Genomic DNA, 24152 nt, shown 5'->3' with positions numbered 1-24152 from the left:
TCACAACGGGAAACTCTGGGGATCCTTATAACTGCGAAATACCTTATTTGAGGTAAGCAAGTCCCTTAACGGGGCTCACTAGCTCTCAGACATTACTCTGCCTTGGTTAAATAAAACTGACTCACAGGAATAAATAATGGGGAAAAGTTTGTTAGGGAAACTTCCAGCTACCGAATCTGCCCAGGAAGCAGGGACCACAACAGGAAAAATTTTGTAAGGAGTCTCAACTGAAACATTTTTTTTTTGTTTTGATTAGGAACACAGGCCTTAAAAAGACAAGCACCTCTGAGCTTATTTCCTAAGACATCCTCTTTATTTATCAGAATCCATTTTTAGACAGGACGTTCCAAGCGGGCTGGACTACACAATCGCGTTCACTGAGCTAACCCCAGCACCAGCCTGGGCCTAGCACCGAGCCGGTTTGCGGCTTGTCTCTTGCGCGGTGGCTCTGCCTGCAGTTCAGCCATGGTGCGGCCCACTGGGGCGGGAGAGCAGGAAACGGAGCCACGGTTGGCTCTGCTGAGTGGTGCTGCATTCAGAATAACTCCTCGAGTAGCAGCGGACACGTGCCACAGGCTTAGGGCGTTTCCTCCCGGCTTCACCCAGGTTCTCACGCAACGAAAACAGTCTAGGCAGTCGCCTCAGCCACCACACGTCTCGGAGCGGCGACTGCTCCGCCCGCGCAGCCGCGTGGTGGAGGGCCGGGCCCGCCCCTGACGTCACACAGGGCCCCGCCCCTTAGGGGGAGAGGCGGGAGCGCGTGAGCTCTGTCACGCAGGCGCGTTCGTCCTGTGTAGGTGGCGCTAGAGGCCGACGGTGGGGTTGTAGTTGAGGATGCTGTCGCCATTTTGTAGGGTGTTTGTCGCAGCGACTGGGAGAGAAGGAGGTTTGGTGACAGTTATCGGCCAAAGGGCCTTTTGCTTTTGCGGAGGTAAGGTTTCGGATAGGATGTTCTGGGCTGGGCGATTTCCCAGTCTTTTAGGTCTCGAAGCCAGGTGTCGGAAAAACGACGGGATTCGGGGCCTCGGCGACCGGGGTTTCTTCGGGGCACAGCTCTGCTCGTGGCATTTGAAACCTAAAGTTGCCCAGGTGTCATGGTAGATTTAAAATCCTAGGGCGGAAAGGCCTCGGCTCTGCCGCTGACTCTTCTCAGAGAGGCCAGGCCACTCATATCACGGCTCCTTAGGCCCGTGACTCGTCCCGCCGATCGGAGTGAGACCCTGCGAGAGCCTCCTGGGGCAAGTGTTGTCCTAGATCAAGCCTTACGCTGGGTCCCTGGCCTCGGCCGTTTGTAGCATTCTGGGATTTTCGGCGGTCAGACTTCTGCCTCAGAGTGCGCCAAAGGCCCTGGCCAGGTGCCCTGGCGGAGAGGCGGGGGGTGGGGACTGGGCGTCCGAGGAACTGCTAGTTTGCGAGTCCAGGTGGTGGAATTTAGCTCGTGCTTGTGAGAGGTAAATACGGAGAGGCTCATCCTTTGTGCGAACTGGTTTTTTCCTAAAGTGGAGCATAGTATTGTTGCATCAGATCTGCATTTCTGATACTTTTGCATCACACTGTCCTTGATTACTTAAGTAACCGTGAAATGCTTATACTATTCTTAGGAAACAGCGCTCCAAACTGACCACGTCAACCACCTGGTCTTATTTTATAGCTATCTTCGTATGATTGTGCTCCATACATACACCCACAGGCTTCTTGTTATCCATTACATGCAGTCCTCTTGGAGCCATCTAATCATAACTTTAACCTATATAGATATTTTAATATAGATAACGTAAAATTGTCGGGTAATATAGGGTGTTAAAGGGCAGTAGAGCATCAGGTTTCTAAGATGGATATAAACATCTGATGTTTATTGTATCTGATGTTTTTATTGAAGGATGTTCGATGATTCTAACATGTAGGATTCTTTGTTAATTAGAAATAGTGTGATAATTCTAGATAGTTTTTCTTTCTTTTGTATGCGAAGGAACCTAATCTGTAACCTGGATCTGGGATTCTTCTCTTGGCCTCCTGAGAAAATATTTCTGAACAGTAGTGGGGGGGTGGGGTGGGGATGGCTTCCTAACAGCTGAATTAAATTTAAAGTAATGAACTTGGCTAGAGAAATAAAAAGCTTTGGCTCTCCCAAGATACTTATTTTAATATTTGCATATTGATAACTGTGGTTATTTAAGAATTCTACCTTGGTGAGCTAGTTATGGCCTACTGACAGTAGAAGGAAAAAAACAAAACTGAAGCAGACACACATGTTTTGCAAAAACTGCATTATAATAGTCATAGTAATAAACCTGAGTCATCAGATGTTGTAATTTTGCTTGCTATGATTTAAGAATGCTTAACTAAACAATTTTAAAGAGTTCCTATGTGGTTAAAATACAATTTGGGTAATTGAAGGGTCAGAAGAATTCCACTAGAAATATAATTTTTTTTTTTGATGGCTTTCCTGATGGTCTTTTGGCTCAGGTTAATTTGTAGTGTCATTTATTTCAGTTTCCCATATTCAAATGACTATGTAAATCAGAATGCTCACTTATCAATTTCCAGTGAGAACCCTGACTAGAGTTTTAGGATTTTTGTTGGACCTAAGAATCAACAAGAGAAGTGAGTTAAAAGATCTGAATATTTGGTGGCTTCGGGCTCTGATGGCATGATACCTACATTTTCTTAGGGAATACCTCCCAGGAGATGCCTCATTTTTAAGTCTTTTTTAATTCATTTGAAATCTTTTAAATTTTTTACTTGAATTTGTTTGCTTGTTACTGAGTCATTTGGGCTAACTGAAGGAGGTTAACTAAGTTGGTTTTGCTCCATTTTACCTGTTTTCAGCTCCTTGCTGAGTTGTGAACCTCACCCTCTTCAACAGTTTGGACATCACTGTTAAAAACTTAACTGCTTTGTGAAAGAATTAAGATGGGAAGAGGCAGATAGGGATGACATGGTTAGAACACAGATCCTGATCCTGAATGGAACCTGTGAGGATGTAGATGGAGTCAGGGAATTGTCACAATTATCTGATTTCAGTGTGACCATATTCATCCTTATAGGTTCATTTCTTTAGTCACCCCAGATCTACAACAAATATGTTTAATTTTAAGAATGGCTGTAGGATGATCTGAAAATAAACAGTCATCTCCTATATTCAGTATCCCTAAGTGTTTCTCTGACTTCAGTTATTTGTATCACAGTATTTTGACAAAGCTGCATGACACTTGTGATATTTGTTTTAAATTAGTTCACATTTAAAGTTAACATCAATAACTTAATAATTTGATTATATCAATAACTTAAGAGATTAGTAATAATTTACCATAGAAAGAAGGTAATGATAAAAATAAAACCAAAAAAGTTATTAATTTCTAGCTAGATATTGTTGTCTACTGAAGGCTCTAAGCCTGAATCCTGACTCTTTTTTTAAAATGGCAGTTAGCAAGTGTTAGTTGAAGATATGCAGCAAGCTGAGAATTTATCCAGAAGAATTGAAAGAAAATGTATTAAGGTCTCACAGTGTTATCATTTAGTACTAGGTGTGTATGCCACTTAGAATCATCTGACATACCAGTGGGATAGTGCCTCCATGCCTTGGGAACCATTACCTACGAAGATTTTAGAACCTGTACGACCCCATGTGCTGGGGTTTTTCTATTTAATTAATATTAATGTGAAATATTTTATTTACTAAATATAACCGTCTATAAATTCCACAACTCACTTTTCATTTCCATTAACAGATGCGGCATTCCAAAAGAACTCATTGCCCTGACTGGGATAGCAGAGAAAGCTGGGGACATGAAAGCTACAGTGGAAGTCACAAACGGAAGAGGAGATCCCACAGTAGTACACAAGAGAACAGACATTGTAAACCGCATCACCAGTTTAAAGAATCTGATTGGTAAATTACACTTGAACTAGTACCATTTTAACACTAATAGTTTTAATGACTTGTCATTAGCTTATATAGCTTTCATCTGTCAGATTGTTTTATAAATCAGTCAACAAATACTCATTCAGAAAATATTTACTGAGTGCCTATTATATGCTAGACACTGCTGTGAGTAGAACAGAGTTCCTACCCTCATATATCTGTGTCCATTTGGGAGCTGTAGGAGACAGTTGATTGAGTCCCAGCTGCCAGTAATATAGTTGGGGGAAATGAGACACACAAAAGTTAAGTAAGTGATTAAAGGACCAGTGAGTGCCTTTAACTTGTATGTAGTAGGGAGAGCTGTACATTGGGGCACTTACTTAGGGTTCCACAAATGAGAGATAATGAAGGGCGGGGAAGAGTTCATCCAGATGAGAAAAATAGCATGTGGTGTGTGAGAATGTTAAAGTGTGTTGGGGATTAGTTGCTTATACTGTATTCTACAGGTTATATTTGTAGATAAGGCCAGTAGATATGTTTGAGATTTTTAGAAGCTTGGCTGTTGTAAGAAGGGCCTCAATAAAAATTTCCAATGGCATGTGTCCTGTTTTATTGTATTCTTACCAGTGTAAAATTTGGAGGTAATACATTTATATAGAATTGAAGGGGTTTTTCAAGTTCCTAAATGATTAAACAAAGCCTAGGTGAATAGAGTTTCTTTCATTCTGTCCTCCATTAATTTCCCTTTCTCATTTGTTTTCGTTGGTTCTATGTTTCCTCCTTGTTTTGTGCAGATGTTCCACTGGGACTGTTTGCCAGATTGCTTTCTAAATTAGCCAACTGGGGTTACTTTAAAAAACAGTATGTAATTTTTTTCCTTCTCCATGCTAAAACAGACTTGTTCTGTAGAACAGTGAGCTTGTTGGTAATCAGTGCAGACTAATCATTCTTCACACACTATCATATGGAGGGAAGAGGGAGAATCTATGCCAGGATTTCAATGACCTGAGCTAATTAATGTATTATAGAAGAATATCTGTATTCTATATTAAGATAAGTACAAAATACTCTGTAAGGCTTAACATCATAGTACTAACCATTCATGGATTTATTATGCATTGTATGTGTAGAAAGGAAGTGTTATGAATGATGAACAGTTATTCATGTTCATAATTAACCACATAAACATGATACTGAGTCAGTCCAATAACCACTAGGCCAATAGTTTCTTCTTTGATATTGGCACCAGAGATGTCTGGTGGTAATTGCTCTCCGTAATCTGGAGTAGTCTAAGTCTTTTTCAAGATTCAAAACTTTACAAGAGTGTTTTTTGTAAAATTATTGGAAAAAAATGAAAAATACAGAAACGTATAAAGAAGGTACTCTTGGTAGGATGCTAGTCCCCCATTATTTGGATGTAAAATTATTTCTGATTATTTCTTCTGAAAAATATCTTTGTATACAAATCTTTGCCTCTGAATATTTCCTGAAAATAGGTTCTAAGAAGGGACAGTTTCAAGTTAAAGGGTGTGAACTCTTATAAGGCTCTTGCTACATATTCACATATTTTTCTAGAAAGTTTGTACCAAGTTACACTCCCTACGACATGCTCCTTCATTCGGTCACCAGTCTTGCCTATTTTGAAATGCCAAGAATAGTGTTTTGTTTTCATTTGAATTTTTAAATTTCTGCTGAATTTGTCCTCTGTCATGTGCTTATTGAACACTTGAACATTTTTTTAAATTGAAGTATAGTTGATTTTGAACATTATTTTTGTATTCTTAGGCTATTTTTTCTATTAAAGTGTATTTATGATTTATAAGCATTTTTATTGTGTATCAATTATCTTACCTTTTTTCATATATATTTCAGAGTGTCTTTTCTTCCTGATTTGTAAGTAGCCTGTGAATTGCTCCCTTCCTACAGGCTTAATCAGTTAATTCTACACAGGAAGACTGATGTGGCTGTGAACACTGTGAACACATTTTATATCCTTAAATGTCTTGTTGTAACATAGAGTATCAAGCCTTAAACCAGTGATTCTCAAACTTTAGTGTGAATAGAATCACTTTGGAGGTATGTTTAAAATGCATATTACCAGATTATTCAGTGAGTCTGACCTGGGGTCCAGGGATCTTCATTTTTAAAAATTCAATATTTCGATATTGTTAATAAAGAGACCACCGTTTGAGAAACACTGTTTTAATAAGCCCTTTAGCCTGGCATGCAAGATTTTTGGATGATCTGTTCCCAGCTTATTTATTTGCATATGTTCCCCTATGTGAAAATTGCTCTTGCTGAAATTGTCTACTTACTATTTCTTAAGTAACATGTAGACAAACTCATCTCTAAGCCATTCTGGCTAAAAGTACTCTATAAATGTAAGATGGTAGTATGCCATTTTTCTCTCTTGGCATTTCTTCTACTTCCCACTTTGTCCAAATCCTGATTTCCCTTTAAGATGCAACTCTTCCCTTCTTTTTCATGAAATCTTCCCTGACCATTTTAAGCATTTTGAGTTTTTTCTCCTCTCTGACCCTAAGCACTCGTATCCAGGCTTTCGGCATTTCCTGCATTGTTGAGTTTTGTTTTATTTTTGTGTGAGTAATCTCAAATTGAACAATTATTTGTTGGCAGGGATTTTGCCTCATATGTATTTTTTATCTTCCACAGGACCTGTGTGGAAATAAAAACGAATGCCCATAGCCTCATTAGTCTTGGCTGTTTTGAAGAACTACAGTGAAATATTCACTGGACATTCAGTGAATATTTTTAGAAATTAAATCAATCTGTTCATCCTGTTCACTCTGTCCATATAGCCTTTATAATTCTGTAGACTTTGTTTATATAATCTCTAAGCCTTGGTTGTTGTAGGTTGAAGAGGTCCTCATCTTTTTAGTTTATCCTCATGGTATTACTTCACCCCATGTTTGTTATTCTATAGATTATTTATGGATTATCAGCAGCTCTAATTTCATGCACTAGTCCAGCTAAGGATTATTAGTGTTAGAGTTTTCCGATAAATTTTAGACTTTTATGGGAAGGATGCCTTACAGAATTAAACAGATGCCCTTTAGAGTATGGTAATTTCTAGTTTGACGTATTGTAGGTCTCTCCCTTAATGGTTCCAAGCAACTGATCAGATCCCTGACTTAGACCCAGATTTAGACCCTAATATCCTGAGTTGTTTCTCCAATGGCTAGAACTTAAGGCTGACACTGGGGAAAGGGGGTTTCTGCATCTCCCCAGCCTGGATTTGATCCCAGCCCTGTTGAGTAGCAGTTTTAGAGATGCTTCTCCTTTATTTCTGCGTAAACCAGCCTCCTGAGAAAAAGAATGACAACATATTCTGGGAAAAAGGAAGAGGTCAGTGAGGGCAGTCTAGTCAACATCTGTCACTCCATTGCTTGTCAGGATTATTTTAGCTGATGTGTCTGACTGGGCAGGTGTCCCCTCTCTCCCTCAGTGCTCCATGTGCATCCCTCTTGAAGCTTCGCACTCTGTTGAAGAGGACACTCATCCCAGGTAGAGAGGGGGACGGGAAACTGGGTCAGTTGAATCTGTCTTTTTCTTTCCATCAGATCAAGGCTGCTTAACTGGAATCCATTGACTTCCTGAGGTCCATGACCTCTGAAATTCCTTGCCAAGTTTTGTTTACGCATTTGTGCGTTTCTTAGGGGAGAGGGTCCATATCTCTCAATCAGATTTTCAGAGGGATCTGTAGATTCAGAAGTTAAGCACTGTGGCATCAGATGATGCTGTTTTCCTTGAATTCTTGTTTATTTCACAAGCAGGAATGACAGGAAATTCAAAATGCAAAGGGAAGTAGGGGGTTGGGAAATCCTAAGCAAGCGATTACAAGAACCTTTTCTCATTTGAGGGGGATATATTTTAGATATTTTTGGCACATGAAGCAGCCTTCAAAAGCTGTGTTGTCTATTTCTCAAAGAGATACAGGAAGCTCGAAATAAAAAGAGGAGAGGAGATGGAATAGGTGGTGTGTATAATAATACTGGCACATACAATAGGATTTAGAATGTGCTCTACAACCATGGCAAATCGTTTTCCTTCTAGGGATCTCAGTTTAGTCATCTGTAAAATGAAAGGCCTGAAATATATTTAAGATTCCTTTTAGCTCTAATACACCTTTCATGAAAGAGCTCTGTGTGCCAGAGATACCTAACTTACATGAAGAAGGAAAGGAATCCTGTTTTGCCTGCCTCATATTGTGTGTGGCTCTGAAAAAAGGAAGAGAAGTTAGTTACAGATGCATATATCATAAGACTGATGAATTTCAGAAGAGCAGTTTTGTGAAGTTTTGGTCTTAACTTTCACCAGAAGGTAAAGGGACACTTAATCAAGTAAACACTGAATATGTTGAATGATTTGACCCAAGCTTTGTTCCTTGATAGCAGTATATATTAATAGAGATATATGTACCCATTTGCTTGTTGGTTAAAGTAAAATTATTTCTTAAGTTTCGTGAGTTAAATATAAATTCTAATTCATCAATTTGTATTTTTTTCTTTTATTGAGTTAGCTGTTTAAACCAGGAATTCTTGAGAGAATGTTTTATTTTAACCACGTTATTCTAGAATGAGAGTAATTTTAAATCCTTTAATGTGTTTGCAGTCATTATTTAGAAGCCAGGTCCTTGAATGAGAGAGATTATCGGGACCGGAGATACATTGATGAATACAGAAATGACTACTGCGAAAGATATGTTCCTAGACGTTATCACAGAGACGTTGAAAGCGGTTATCGAATCCACTGCAGTAACTCTTCAGTCCGAAGCAGGAGAAGCAGTCCTAAAAGGAAGCATAATAGACACTGTTCAAGTAATCAGTCACGTTCGGTATGATTGATTTTGTTTTTATTTTGGGTGGATACTTATTTGTGTGTAAAAGCTCTTACTGAGCCAATAAGTTTGAAAAAGTTTATATATATAATACTATATGAATATAATTGTGTTTATATTACTTGAATCCTTAAAGGAAACTTCCAAATTCTTACAACTAATCTGTATTTATTAGTTAGCCCTCATTTGCCCACATTTACTCATTTTCTGCAGACCAGATCATGAGTTTCTTGATTTTAATATTAAAAATATTTTTATGTTTTATAACATAGTCATATGAAAAGATGAAGCACCCATCTTTTCTTTCATCTTAAACGTTTTTTACTTTAAAAGAAACCCCTTTCCCAGTACTTGCAGACAAATGTAGAAAGTTGCACTGGCGGATACTTACCCTGTGTATAGCACAGTCTGCAGTTAGTTCCGTTGGAGTTCTGAAAGTGGGTGCTGAAGGGGAAATTATTGTCCAGAAAGCCTGCCCTTTTTCTTTTTTTACACTCATGAATCTTCACTTGTTTGGTCAGTAAACTATGAATTATTATTTTCCTCCCCAAGTTTTCTTCAGTAGAACTACTATTGATTAGATCGAACATTGACATTAACTAGCCGTTATTTTCCCCTTTTATTTTAATCAAGTATGTTTAAAAATATTGCTAAGTATCAATTTGAACTAATCTTGACATTTTAAAACATTTTCCTGACAAACTAGACATCTCAACTCACAGCATAGGCTATTTTATAACAAGAGATTAATAGATCATGACATTGCATTCTTTAAATTTCAGACTTCAATTAAATCAGTATTTTAAAGAGACAATTGTGTTGTTTTTTTCTATTGCCACTTTAAGTATCTTATCTGAAAATCTGTTCCTTGCCATGTTTTTCTTCTGTAACATAAACTGTGCCCTGTGAATTTCTGGGGACTGAATTTGAAATTGCTCCTGCCAACTGTTCGTGGCCTGGTGCTTATCTGAATGCCTGAATATCTCCCCGCTGAATGAATTGCGTATTCTGCCCTGAATTCACTCTGATATATTGATTGGCTGGACGATCTTGGTGCTGCCCACTTGCCGTTCCAGAAGAGCCACCGAAGGAAAAGATCCAGGAGTATAGAGGATGATGAGGAGGGTCACCTGATCTGTCAAAGTGGAGACGTTCTAAGAGCAAGATGTATAGAATATTTTTCAACACTTTTTAAACTTTGCAGACAGAATAATCTTTTTAAGAATAGTTTGTCAGCGGGGGGCTAAAGAACTCTTCATTGCTTTTTTGTTTTGTTTTTCGTGGGTTTGTTTGTTGTTCTTTTGTATTTCTTCTTTTCTATAGAGTTTAAATATTTCTACTCTAAAGTTCCAAAATAATCAGTGGAATTTGAGATTAGAGCAAGAAAGATAGCTCTATCTAAATTGTTTTTGTAGCAGCTGAAAATAAAATAATTTGAGTGCTGGAACCTTAATTATGCTTTAATAGAGATCATTTGAAAATATTCCACACTTAAGCATTCATTATTTGAATAACTGATAATTTGTACTCATGTACTTACACTTCTTTCTCCCCCCTCACTTTAGATGAAATCGTGGACACTTTGGGAGAAGGGGCCTTTGGCAAAGTTGTAGAGTGCATTGATCATGGCATGTAAGTTTGTTGTTTTTCTTTTTTGAACATTCTGATATTTTTGGTGGGGAAGGATCCATAATTTAGATGAAATGGAATTTAAGTGGGAGCTATGTGTTTTCCTGGGAGGTATAAGTATTCAAAAGTTCTTGAACTGTGTATGATTTATTTACCGTAAGTATGGATTTTGATCAAGAATGCTGAAAATTTTTATCAGATGGAGTTCATTGAAATTAATGTGAGTGTTCAAGTGAAGAGTTTCCCAGAACTTAGGTCCTTAGTTTTCTATAAGAGATTTGGAGTGCTGTACCCTACTTTTGAATTGCAGAGACAATAAATTAGCATGTCTAATCTTCTTGGTTCAAAAACTTTTATTTCCAAAGGATGATATTTGCACGTTAGGGTTAGCTTCTTAAACTATAAAGAAATTACATTACTTGAAGCCTACAGAATAAAGTTCAGATTCTTCAATGAGTTATACTAAACTTTTTGTTATTTGACCCTCTCTGCTTCATTTTCATGTTTTCCTCTAGGATCTCTCTTCTGTGGTTGCAAGTTTTTTTGTAAGTGAACGTCTTAAAACAGTTTAGTGGAAACTGCACATTTCTAAATTGACATCTAAATTTTTCATCATAAAATAGTTGAGGATGTAATTTCCAGCTTATTGTAAATGCTGATTTTTTTAAAAAAACCATATCTCTCTTTCTAAATATGTTTGGGAGAATCTAAGTACAACAGCTTGATACCTCCTGTCATCCATGAACAAACTTTTCTTGAATACTTAGAAATGCTTTATCCTTGAACTTACTTTTACTTCACTTTTTATAAAGAATATTATCCTAAATGTCTTTTATTATCACCCTTTCCTCTCTATGACAAAAATGTGAACATAAAGTAAAATTTTAAGATATTTTGAAATACTTTGACTTAGGAAAGTTGCTAAAATATTCCAAAGAATTCGCATATATTCTTCAACCAGATTCCACAAATGTTAACATTTTACAGTATTTAATCATTCTCTATATTTACATGTTATATGTATTTTCAAGTTTTGCCAACTAATCTACAGACCTGATTCACATTTCACTAGTTGTCCCATTAAGGTCTTTTAAAAATTGCTTGAGGTTCCAAGACTTGAGTATTTGAGATATTCCAATGAATAGTATTCAGTTGATCAAGTACAAATCTGTTACAAATTTTGATACTTATTAGACCTAAAACATACAATTTAATTGAAAATATATCTTTTATTGAGATGGTTGGGGCCTTTAAAAAACGAGTTCATGTGTCCATAGATAAATCTTACTGTTTTAGCATTAAGTTTCCATTTTTCGTTTTTTTTTTTAATTGACAAGTAATATGAAAGCTTGTAAGTTTAAGGTGTATAACGTTGGTTTGAAACATTTATATACTGCAATGTGATTACTATAGTAGCATTAGCTAACACCATTATCCATTTTTCATTTTTATAGCTATTAGCACTGTTCATTTTTATAGCTTATTAGCAGTTAGAAAACTTGGCCGTATGATTAAATAGATGAGACTAGAAGAAGTTTTGTCACAGCAGTTTTATAGTAATTCTTTTTAAGTCTTGAGATATATGCTATACATCATAGGGAGATAAATCATTAAAAATTTATTTTGATGATTATATATCAGCCCACAACTTCATTGGGGCCTTGTCAAAAGAAATGAGTTTGGAATAGGTTTGCTATCCAGCCACTAGAAAAATTTGTTTGCCTCAAAGATTTTTTTTTTTTTTTTTTTAAAACAGCCTAGGGCACAAACCTTGCCATATTAATTTCGTGTGCATGGGGTTCTCTTTTGTAATGTGGGAAGGCCATAGTGAAAAATGCAGGGTTGACTGCTGGCTTGTATTCAAGAAGATCAGGTTTAGAAAAGAGGACAGAAGGAAGCTGAAGATTTGGAAATCCCTTTCCTCAAAATCATTTATGGCTTTTTTTTTTTGGCCGCGCCACGTGGCTTGCGGGATCTCAGTTCCCCGACAAGGGATTGAACCTGGGCCCACGGCAGTGAAAGCTCGTGTCTTAAACCACTGGACCACCAGGGAATTCCCTCTGTACTTTTTAGGAAGTATTACAGATGCCCCGGTCTAAAACACGCTGCCCTACGTTGTTGCTATTTATACCTATTCGCATCCATGAATGCACTAAACATTTTTTTGGCTTCATGACTTATTGATGGTGTCTCCTTTGCTGGAATTATCTAACAAACTGATAGTTGTCTGTCTTCTCTGAAGAAGTCTAAGCTCCCCTAACCCTGATGGTTAGGCTCTTTCTTCTCTCTACTCCTTATACCAGGCACTTCTAACCTTATGATAAGTTGTTCAAGTGTCTGTCTTTTCCATTAGACTATGAGGTACATGAGACAAGCCCTTTTTATCACTGATTCCAATGCAACATCTGGCACAGTCGGTCTAGCCTGGTGAATGAGCGAATGCTTTCAGCAGTAGTATGTTCTATTCAAGGTTTATACTTTTATCCTTTTTTTAAAAAAACTACTTATAAAATCTAGGTAAATTTAAACTTTTGGAAACAAACATTAATGTTCATAAGTATTAAGAGAAATCATCACTCCATATAAAGTATATTTTGTCAAAATGTTTTGAAAAAATGTTTATAGATCTGCTATAATATACCCTGAAAGATTATTTTAGGAAAATAGCATAGAATGATTGGTACTTAATAAGATTATGCTTTAGAGCAGGGGTCCCCAACCCCTGGGCCGTGGACTGGTAGCGGTCCGCGGCCTGTTAGGAACTGGGCCTCACAGCAGGAGGTGAGCAGTGGGCGAGCCAGTGAAACTTCATCTGCTGCTCCCCATAGCTTGCATTACCGCCTGAACCATCACACCCTCCCCCCAACCATGGAAAAATTGTCTTCCATGAAACCGGTCCCTGGTGCCAAAAAGGTTGGGGACAGCTGCTTTAGAGGATACATGTCTTCAACGCCCTTCTGTACATTTACCATTTTCATTTTGTTTTTAAGGGATGGCATACATGTAGCAGTGAAAATCATAAAAAATGTGGGACGATATCGTGAAGCAGCTCGTTCAGAAATCCAAGTATTAGAGCATTTAAATAGTACTGATCCCAATAGCATCTTGTAAGTAATAAACTTGGAACTGTGATCCATTATGTTACATGAAATAATCAGAATTCTGTGAACTGAATTATTTTTATTTTGATCTGTTTTAGCCGATGTGTCCAGATGCTAGAATGGTTTGATCATCATGGTCATGTTTGTATTGTGTTTGAACTCCTGGGACTTAGTACCTATGATTTCATTAAAGAAAATAGCTTTCTGCCATTTCAAATTGACCATATCAGGCAAATGGCATATCAGATCTGTCAGTCAATAAATTGTAAGTATACTTGTTAAATTTTTAAATACCAGTAAATTAAAGGTTTTATTATACAAGCAACATATCAAAACATTGTCACTAAAAATGCATGTTGCAAGTAAAGATGAAACCACTTTTGATCCCTACATCTACTACTAATTCTCCTTTGCCCCGGTACAGATTAAATTTGTAAGTGAAACTAATAATGTCTTTTTGTTCTTTTGTAGTTTTGCATCATAATAAATTAACCCATACAGATCTGAAGCCTGAAAATATTTTATTTGTGAAGTCTGACTATGTAGTCAAGTATAATTCGAAAATGGTAAGTTACACTTGTTTTAATTTTGGTAGTTGTCTTTAAAATTAATTTAGCTTGGTGATCCTTGGATGAGGAATTTTACCTTTGAGGCTTATTATATCCTGATGTTTAACCCAAAAAGGGTAATCCTTTGCTTTTCTCATGGGGTTATTTTGAAAATCAAAAAGATAATTCATGTGCAAGCCTTTTGGATAGTGCTATAAAATATTTCATATCTTTATTGATCTTTGTGTTTACTTAACTGTATCTCTAGAAACGTGATGAACGCACACTGAAAAACACAGATATCAAAGTTGTTGACTTTGGAAGTGCAACATACGATGATGAACATCATAGTACTTTGGTATCTACACGGCATTACAGAGCTCCAGAGGTCATTTTGGGTCAGTAGATAACAGACTTCCTGATATTTTAATTGAAAAAGAGGTTTTTTGTTCTCTACAGCTTTTATTGGGGGGCAGGTAGTTGGGGGATAGCTGTGATTTTCTTAGCAGTGTACAGAAAATGTTTTCTGTTTTCATAAAAGCTGTCTGGACATTGCTATAAATATTTTTCCTGAGTGGGAAAAATGTGATATCATCTGTAAAGATATTCCAGGTGGTGGTTATTTTTGAACAAGTCAGTCTTACAAGATCATAAGAGAACAAGCTGTATTGGCTAAGTACATGACAGCAGTGTGATTTTGAAGCTATGTGGGCACCTCTTTTCGTCTCATCACAAAAGCATAGTGCTGGTGAAAATGCTAAAGATTTGGTTGGCAGACGTCTAGATGTAGGGTGGATGGAGGTTAAGAGGAGAAGAAAGGGGTGCTAGTCTAAGAGGAGAGCTTCTTTAATCATCTTTGACATGAGAAAGCATGGAAAGGAAAATTAGTTAAGGTGCAGGGTTTTTAAATATTAATAAAAGGGAACTCAGTGAGGGAGAGCACATCTTATGCCTCAAAATTTAAAAGTTCGAGACCAAGTCATGTTGATAGAGCAAGGAAGTCAGAGATGGCTTTGGGGGCTTGGAGACAGTGGGAAAAATTCAGATCAGGTGATATTGGGAGATAGTTAAATGGTATAAGCATATTCGTCAAAAGTAAGTTTCAACCGAGGTTGGATAGTAAAACATCTTTGTGGAATCAGTCTTTTCCACTTTTTACCTTTTGTCTAAGAGGACTTGGTAGTTCAGAATATGAGTGTGAAAGCAAACTAATGATGTTTACCTAGAGTAGAGAATTAGTAAAAGGGACAGGAAATTAAGAATATTATGTAGTGCTGGCTAGTAGACCTTTCCATGATGATAGAAATGTTCTGTATCTGCACTATCCAATATGGTAGCCATTAGTAGCCACACGTAGACTACTATGTACTTTCAGTATAGCCAGTGTGACTGAGGAACTGAATTTTAAATTAATTTAAATTTTAGATTTAAATAGCCACGTGTGGCTAGTGGCTAGCACATAGGATAGCACAGGTTTGGAGCTCATCTTTGAGATTGATGTTACTAGGATTTCTGCTTAGTATGGTCTGAAAGAAGCTGCTATGTTGCAGTAGTTTAGAAAGTGTATTCATGGTTGAGGACCGAAGGCTGCAATGAAGGTAAAAGAAAAGAGTGTGGGAAGAGATTGTGGACAGAGAGGTATTTTCAGAACTTAAAAAGAGATAACTTGCTGTGTTTTATCCATTTTAAGAAAAAGATTTTTCTCCACATTTTAACACATGTGAGGGAACATGTATCCACATGTGAGGGAACACAACACAAAACAATTGGCATTTTTTCTGTTATTGGTTCGTAAAACAGTGGTGTATGTTACAGTTAGTTAATGGACTCCTCCTCCTAGATTGCGTAAGATACAGTGATTCTTAGTAATAATACAGTCCCATGTGTGGCCAGGCTGGGGATAGTTGATATAAATCTGAAATTGGGGTTATTGGTCTTTAGGAAAAGAAATGAACAGATGGGAAGATTAGAAGGGTTCTTTGTGTGTTTGTGAAGTGTTACTCCTGAGGATTAAGACAGAATTAGGTTGAAGAGGAAGATGTTGTCAGGTGCTACCATTGAGGAGGGCAGTTGGTCTCATGTCTTGGGTGTTGGTAGTAAACAGAAGTTGGTAAAAGTGAATGATGTGAAATTCCAAAGAGTATGAGAGCTGACCCATAAGAGAATGAGGTGATTTACAGTCACCTGGGAGAAAGCTGGACTGGGAGACAGGAGTGGCTGGAAAAGAAAACTTTCATCTTAGATCCAAGCTCTATCATTTGCAGATTTTGTATGTGTTACTGTAAGTAGAAACCATGCTCCATTATCCTTTTGTTCAAGTGATAAGTACTATGAGGGTTAACAAAAATGGCTAAATCATAGTCAAGTTCCTTGAATATATTGTTTCTTCCTTTGTCTTTAAATTCAGTAATGTTACTGAAAGTAATTGAAATGTCTTTTAAAGTAGGTTTTATTTGTACATTATTGTTTTATTAAAAACTTAATCTTTAAAAGGTTAAAACATCTGTATGGTTTACTCTTTTCCTTTCTAATTAGATATAGACTTAAGGCTAGGTGTTTTTTTCTTTTCTGAATAATGTTACTATTGAGATTCTGAAGGAGAAAGTATATATGATCATGTATAGACAGCCTGAAAGTACATATATAGATACCTCTCTATGTGAACTTTAAATAGCTATATAATTCTGCTTATGGGTGACACTGCTTATAATATCCATTATAATTCTTACATAATTTATGTGACACTACTATTTCTTTTAATGGAAGAAATAAACTCAGATATCAAGCTGATGGTAATTGATAAAGGGTTAGTAATTACATTCTGAGGATAATTATTGATCTATATTTGCACTAATAAAATGTAAAATTTCATAGAACAACCGTTAACTGGGTATAACAGTGCTCCTCATTGCACAAGCAATTCAGAGACTATGGAATATTTGCTAAGCCCTTTTATTTTACATAAAATGCCTCCTCCCCCAGGTTAAAATACTGTAATTTGATACAAGGATATGGAGGACTCTGAAAGCATACTGAATAATGTTTGATATAAAACTAAAAATGTGAACCCTGAATTTACTATCATATTCTCCTAAATGGGCTATATAAAGAGCGCACCCACATAGGAAAAGATATTGTGTATTGGCAGTTAAAAATTGTTGGCATAATAAAATGTTTGGTTTTGTTTTTAAATAGCTTTAGGTTGGTCTCAGCCTTGTGATGTTTGGAGCATAGGTTGCATTCTTATTGAATATTACCTTGGTTTCACAGTCTTTCAGGTATGTATTTACTAAATGTTATTTACTGATTCATAATGAGCTTTAATGTTAAAGGCATGTTAAAGTTTTGGTTTCCATATTGGAAAGTTGCCAGTGTCATTATTCTTAAGATTAAAACTTACATGTGCAAAATAGTCATCCTTCTCTAAAACCATAGTTGAATGAAATACTCTCAGTGAATGGTCATAATTCATTCTGCATGTGGAGCTTTTAAACACATGGTTCATATTGACTTCATATGATCCATTTTTTAATTGTGGTGCTCCTTCATAAATTTACATTAGTGTTACTACGGTCAGCTTTAATTCAGCTCTGGTTATGTTGAACTTTTATTAAAAGAATTCAGAAACAGTAAGTTGTATTAAGCATCTATGACACCCTAGGCACATTTCTAAGCACTATGTGTATAAAAATGAAAAGACAGCATCTCTGTCCTCAAGGAAGTCATACACAGGATAGACATGGGAAAACGTACAGTACAATGTGATACATGCTATAATGGAACAATGTAGAAGGGAACCCAGAAAAGGTGAACGGTTAAGTTTCCTTAGAGAAGGCATCAATGAGGAGTAGGGAGTTTAATCCATGCTATAAGGAAGAGTAAGAGTTTGTCAGAAAACTAGAGTGTGTGATGGCCATATCAGGAAGAAATGGTATTCATAAATGCAAGAGGCATAAAGGAAGCTACTCTAGTTGAGGAAGGATGAATAGTGCTGTCGGAGTGTCTTGGATAAATAGGAAAATGGTGTCAGTAGGCAAGTACTGATTCATAGTGGACTTGTTTGCCATAGAAAGGTATTTGTTTTATCCTAGGAGTCAGTGGTTTCCAAATGTAGACTGGTCTAAAATGAAAATGATTTTGTAGGGTTGCCATTCTGGCTTTCATTTAGAAATTATCTCTCCTGTTTTTTTTGGTATTAAAATGTTCTTTCTATGAAATGATAATAGTTATTGGCTTACTTGGCAAAACAAAAAGAAAATGTTATTTAGGTCTCTACTTTTTTCCTCATAAATTTGCTTATGTCGGAAAACTAAAAGTCTTGAAAGCTTCAAGTGGTGTAACCATTGAAGAACTTTAAGAGGGTTGTGATTTGATCAAGGTGTGTTGTTGGATGGGGTGAGGGTGGTTAGGGAGTTCCTGGCTAATACTAAGGTTGATTTGAGGTTATGGCAATGCAGGATGAGGAGGGAGGAAGCTGTGATGAATTATAAGTCACTTAGGTGGCTGTTGCAGAATATATGTGTTCACTGCTGTGGGGCACCTCACCAAACTTCTGTCTACTCTGTAGAGATCTGTTAAAAGTACTCTGAGTTTGTACACAAGTATGATATCTAGAACATAGCTGTCAGTCATTTCTAGGGGGTGGTGTCTGGTTTTGTGGTAGTAAGCTATAGGGTCAAGGAAAAAGTTGAGCACAGTGCATGCTTTCTTCATTCTGACACATATAAAATCCTTCAGATGGTTTTATGATTGTAAATCATTCTGAGATCTTAAGCGTCAGTTATTAACTTTGGTTTGAGATGTGGTTTATATTTTAATTCTACCCTCCAAAATAGTCTTCAACTAAGGAACTTTTTGAAGATAATGGAGCTTGTATTATTTATTCCTGTCATGAATTAAGAACATTTTGAAAGCAGTGTGCTAGGCACAGTAGTTAATGGATTTAAAAAGCGTTGCACATAGACTCTGCTCTTCAGAACAAGGGTTGGCAAACTATATCCTGTCTGATGCCTGCTTTAAAAAATGAAAAAGAATATGTGGTAGAGACCATTTGTGACCATCCAAGCCTAAAATATTTACTATCTGGTCCTTTACAGAAAAAGTTTGCCAGCCTCTGCTTAGGAGTGTACCATTTAGTTTAACAATTTATTCTACTTTAGCCAAAGCTCTGTTACTGTGTAATTTAAGAATATGAGTTTTGACTTGGGTTCACAGCTCAGGTTTCCTCATTGATGAGCTATATGAGCTTGAGCTAGTATCTTAACCTCTTTGGAAGTTATGTTCCCACATTCCTAGCTCAAGGTTGTTGTAAGAATTATTGGGACTGTATTTTTATTGTCTAGGATTAGTGTTACAAAGTTGCTATCCATTGGGTAATGGAGGTTAGTTAAGCAACTGATAAAATGAGTAGCCAGGTTTTTGGTAATCTTCCCCAGTCATCCCTCAGTTAAGCAGTACAAGTAAGACAAATAAGGAAAAACTGTTCTGTTTTACATTAAACGAATTATTCGAACATTGTAAATCAACTGTACTTCAGTAAAATATACTTAAAAAGTTGTTTGTCAATCAGCTATACAGACCTTACCGATCCATTTCAGAAATCAGACAATCAGTATAGCTCATTCAGTTTTATTCCATCTTTGAAGTAGAGTGTAATATAAATTGTATAGCTGTCTAATCTAGTCCTTTTATGGAAACACTATTTTCTTTTTTTAACATTTATTTATTTACTTAATTTTTTCTTTTTTTTTTTTTTCTGGTTGCATTGGGTCTTCATTCCAGCATGTGGGCTCCTCTCTAGTTGCGGCACACGGGTTTTCTCTCTCCAGTTGTGGTGTGCAGGTTCCAGAGTGTGTGGGCTCTGTAGTTTGTGGCACGCAGGCTCTCTCATTGTGGTGGGCAGGCTTAGTTGCCCCGCAGCATGTGGGATCTTAGTTCCCCGACCAGGGAGCGAACGCACGTCCCCCTCATTGGAAGGTGGATTCTCTACCACTGGACCACCAGGGAAGTCCCGGAAACACTATTTTCTTGTGTTTTCCTTTTATGTGCATGTAGGGAAATGGAAAGTGCTAAGTTTCTTTTTCCTACTTTTTTAGACTCATGATAGTAAAGAGCACCTGGCAATGATGGAACGTATATTAGGACCCATACCAACACACATGATTCAGAAAACAAGGTATGCTTTTTATTTATTTGCATTTTTTATTTTTATTTTTTTAATTAATTAATTTATTTATTTTTGGCTGTGTTGGGTCTTCGTTTCTGTGCGAGGGCTTTCTCTTGTTGCGGCAAGTGGGGGCCACTCTTCATCGCGGTGCGCGGGCCTCTCACTATCGGGACCTCTCTTGTTGCGGAGCACAGGCTCCAGACGCGCAGGCTCAGTAGTTGTGGCTCACGGGCCTAGTTGCTCCGCGGCATGTGGGATCTTCCCAGACCAGGGCTTGAACCCGTGTCCCCTGCATTAGCAGGCAGATTCTCAACCACTGCGCCACCAGGGAAGCCACAAGGTATGCTTTTTAAGATTAAAGCCCTTATTGGGTACATGCAGTGGCCTATATTCAAACTATAGAAAACCCATCTTTGTTGTTATTGCTTATTCCAAAGACTGTAGATTTTGAATTTTTTTTCATGAAGTCAAGTTTTTGAAAAGTAATGCAGTATTTACTTTGTGATCCAGTAAATAAAGTGGTGTTTTTATACTCAAGTTAACCTTTGCATAAATGTTTTCCTAGGTTGATGTAAAAATAATACATAGAGTAGTAAAAAGAGCTTGATTTTGGAGTCATGTCTAAGTTTGAATTCCAGACTGTTGCAAACCACATGTATGTCTTTCGACAAGAATACTATAAGTGGTTTCAAAACATAGCTTCACCGCAGAAGTCACCCAGGGAATTGTTAAAGATTTCCAGCCCCGTTCCAGGTCTAGTGAAATCAGAATTTACAGGAATGGATCTAGGAACCTCTGTTTTTGAAGCTGGCATTGTTTCATGTATGGTATTTGGGAACAACTTAGGTGGGATACTAAAACTTCAGAGGGTACAAGATTAGGAAAAATACCATACAAGGTGTCTGATATAATTATTGCTGAGATTTTTAGAAATTGTATGTTTATGTATATATAGAGAGAGGTCTATGGTTCCATCTTTTCCCCCAATCCCCTGGTGGGGGCAGGGTAAGCATGTGGGTTTTTGGGGGGGTTTTTTTGTTTTGTTTTTAATTTAAACTAATCCAGACTTCTCTTTCCTATAGGAAACACAAGTATTTTCATCATAATCAGCTAGATTGGGATGAACATAGTTCTGCTGGTAGATATGTTAGGAGACGCTGCAAACCATTAAAGGTAAAACAAAAATAAACAAAAAAAAACCCTGTTTTAACTATTTTTTAATGTCTTTCTTAAACAAAGTCATTTTTCCTCTCAGGAATTTATGCTTTGTCATGATGAAGAACATGAGAAACTGTTTGACCTGGTTCGAAGAATGTTAGAATATGATCCAGTGAAAAGAATTACCTTGGATGAAGCATTGCAGCATCCTTTCTTTGACTTATTAAAAAAGAAATGAAATGGAAATCAGTGGTCTTACTATACTTCTCTAGAAGAGATTATTTAAGACTGTGTCAGTCAACTCTAAACATTCTAATATTTTTGTAAACCTTAAATTATTTTGTACAGTTAAGTGTAAATGCTGTATGTTTTGTATCAATTGCATAATTATCTTGTTAAGCAAATATGGTCTTGATAATGAATGAAATATAAAAGCTAAAATTAATTTTCCTTTTTTGAGATTAATTACCATTTTTAAAGACCTTTGGAATATCCTTTGTGTCCAGCGATAAATGTGATTTGATCTTGCCTTTTGTACATGGAGGTTGACTCTTGGAAGTGATTTTTGTTTTTTGTTTTTTGTTTTTTTTTTGAGTAAAAGGAAATCTTGACTACTTCATTCTTAAATGAATATTCTTTATATACCTCAAACTTTTCTTAACTTGAAAAGTTTTTTCTGTAATTGTTGAACAGGTAATAAGTATTATTAACTCTAGGTAGGCAGGTATTAGAAACTAAAACCCATAGGAACTGTTTGCTGTTGGAATTTCATTAAATTGTAAGTATTGTGTTCTGTTTCATTGGGTGATGTCAGTGGTGGTAAGTAGCATTCATGGAAAGACATCCAACTTGTGCATCGTAATAGGTTAATAAAACCGCATCACACTTCGTTTAAGATTAAAGTCTAACTGGAAAGTTAGCTTGGGAAGTCTGTTTTCCAATGTCTATTTATGCAGTTAGTCACAAACGTAGAAATAGGAATTCTGATAACTGAGGTTTTTGTTTTTAATGCCAAATCTTCAGGAGTCTAGAAATTGTCCAATATCTGTTTCCTTACCATATGAAGTATAAATACTTAAACCTCAGCCTATGAGACTTTAAGGTTATTATTAAACAATTTGTATTTATGTTACTCTTTATTGGAAAAAAAAAAGATGGTTTGATTGGAGAACACTTGGGAAGAAAACTGCAGAAATTTCCAGACCCTGATTGGTTAACATAATGAACTTTTTGTTTGTCTGTAGGTATTTTTTTCTGTTTACCTGTTTTCACATTAAAAACTACATGGTAAATGTTAATTTAGTAAAAAAAACAAAAACTATTGATCAGTCTGCCGGGTAAAAATACTTTTTGTTTTAGAATTCATGATTGATTATCCAGATAAAGGTTTTTTGTTAAAAGTATTCCCATTTCTGAAGTGCATTACCAAAGATTTGAGTTTTATCTGTATTTTGAACATAAAATGCTTGTAATTTTTTGGTATGACAAATAGTGATACCAAGGTGGGTTTCTCTACATGATCTGCTGGTAGCATTTGCACATATAGTAAAGCTATGTTCCTGAAGTTGACTAGGAATTTAAGAAAGCTGAAATAAATTTTGCTGTAGAATCACTGCATAAATTATGCTTAGGCCTCTGATGCAGTCCACATATAGTTGAACTATGTTATATGTTATAAGGTTTTTTTTAAAGGAGCATTTGATGTAAAGAAAAGGTTTTTCCTTAACACAGCAATCTCGTTATAGAGATTAAGAAGTCAGCCATCCTTTATTTTCCTCTGTATTTCCATACTGCTAGTGCCACTGTACTACCTAAGCCTCCTGACCTTTCCCTACAAGTGCTCCAAGTTCCCAAATTAATGTTTACTTTCTCCCCCATCAGAAACTCATTCCTTTGGAGTAGCTGATCTCAGGATATAGGAGAAAAGAAAATATCCACACTATTTCTTACTAAGAAGTTAATGATTGCTAAACCCCTTTCCCTGCTGAAAAGTATTTACATTCTTCACTAAGGGTATTTGCTAGTTCCTAGGCCTAATTCATGGAAGTTTAGGAATTAAAGTGAAACTTCAGTGAATTAGGTAGGATAGAAGAAAAGTTTAGTGGTGAGGATGGTACCTCTGGTATCATATGAGTGTCTGCTGCTAACCTTCCTTCCCATCTTCTGTGAACTCTCAGGTTCCTACTCTTAATTGCCTTTTTCCTTGTACTTCTGAACTCAATTTCTGAAAGCGCCAGGTTTTTATTTGACAGTGTTGGGAGCTTCAGCACTAACAGGAAAGGTTTAGAATGGCCGGTGTATAAGTATGGATCGTTTGTAACTGGGTATTTTCCCTCATGATTTGATGTCTCATAGTTTACTATTTCTAGAAATTCCATTGCCGTCAAACTTGGTTTTAAAAGTGCAGCTAAATAGGTTATTTCCAGTGTTTTCTGCTATTGCTTATTTTCTCAGGTGTTCTCATCCATGCATTCATCAAAATTTTTGGAGTAGACGAATAAAATTGACTTCTCTTATCCAGTTGACAGTAGCAAAATACCCAGTGAAGTTTTGTAGTTCGTACAACTGAAAACTATTCCTCTGAATAATCTTGAAGGGCTAGATGCTAGAGAAATTAGAAATGACTCAGCCACGACTCCCAATAATTGTGGCTGAATTGTGACTTAAACTCAGGTATCCTAGATTCTAGCATTGTGCCTTCTTGTGATAATACACCTTACTGAGTTAAAAACTTCAGTTTGATTCTTGTTCACGATTCTGTGAAATGGGGTGAAATGAATGTAATGGCTAATAGTTTAATTACTTGGATTCCATTTTTCTCACGTTT

At 36.6% G+C, this 24152-nt stretch overlaps 1 protein-coding gene across 3 annotated transcripts; it reads left to right on the top strand.

The window, feature by feature from the left end:
* The first annotated feature begins 813 nt into the window (after positions 1 to 813).
* Positions 814 to 22232, top strand: CLK4 (CDC like kinase 4). Of its 3 annotated transcripts, none has more exons than XM_061188530.1 (13): positions 814 to 931; positions 3732 to 3892; positions 8498 to 8720; positions 9800 to 9890; positions 10289 to 10355; positions 13343 to 13459; positions 13552 to 13718; positions 13925 to 14019; positions 14270 to 14399; positions 17197 to 17279; positions 20097 to 20176; positions 21250 to 21340; positions 21423 to 22232. In XM_061188530.1, the coding sequence occupies exons 2-13, from the start codon at positions 3732 to 3734 to the stop codon at positions 21561 to 21563; spliced, it is 1446 nt and encodes a 481-aa protein (XP_061044513.1). In that variant the 5' UTR covers positions 814 to 931; the 3' UTR covers positions 21564 to 22232. The 3 variants fall into 3 exon arrangements, with proteins under 3 accessions (XP_061044513.1, XP_061044515.1, XP_061044516.1); XM_061188532.1 differs by lacking the exon at positions 814 to 931 and adding an exon at positions 7332 to 7390 and having other exon boundaries at positions 3810 to 3892; XM_061188533.1 differs by lacking the exons at positions 814 to 931; positions 3732 to 3892; positions 9800 to 9890 and having other exon boundaries at positions 8633 to 8720.
* The last annotated feature ends 1920 nt before the right edge of the window (positions 22233 to 24152 follow it).

This window comes from Eubalaena glacialis, chromosome 4 (genome assembly GCF_028564815.1).
Source record: "Eubalaena glacialis isolate mEubGla1 chromosome 4, mEubGla1.1.hap2.+ XY, whole genome shotgun sequence".
NCBI classification, from domain to species: Eukaryota; Metazoa; Chordata; class Mammalia; order Artiodactyla; family Balaenidae; genus Eubalaena; species Eubalaena glacialis.
The sequence above is the reverse complement of the archived record's forward strand: the minus strand, read 5'-3'. Positions and strand labels throughout refer to the sequence as shown.

Excerpts from the sequence above, each read along its gene's own strand:
- CLK4 (XM_061188530.1), top strand. The coding sequence starts at position 3,732 with ATGCGGCATTCCAAAAGAACTCATTGCCCTGACTGGGATAGCAGAGAA. Across the intron at positions 3,893-8,497 it reads CAGTTTAAAGAATCTGATTG|TCATTATTTAGAAGCCAGGT; the intron begins GTAAATTACACT and ends ATGTGTTTGCAG. Across the intron at positions 14,400-17,196 it reads AGCTCCAGAGGTCATTTTGG|CTTTAGGTTGGTCTCAGCCT; the intron begins GTCAGTAGATAA and ends GTTTTTAAATAG.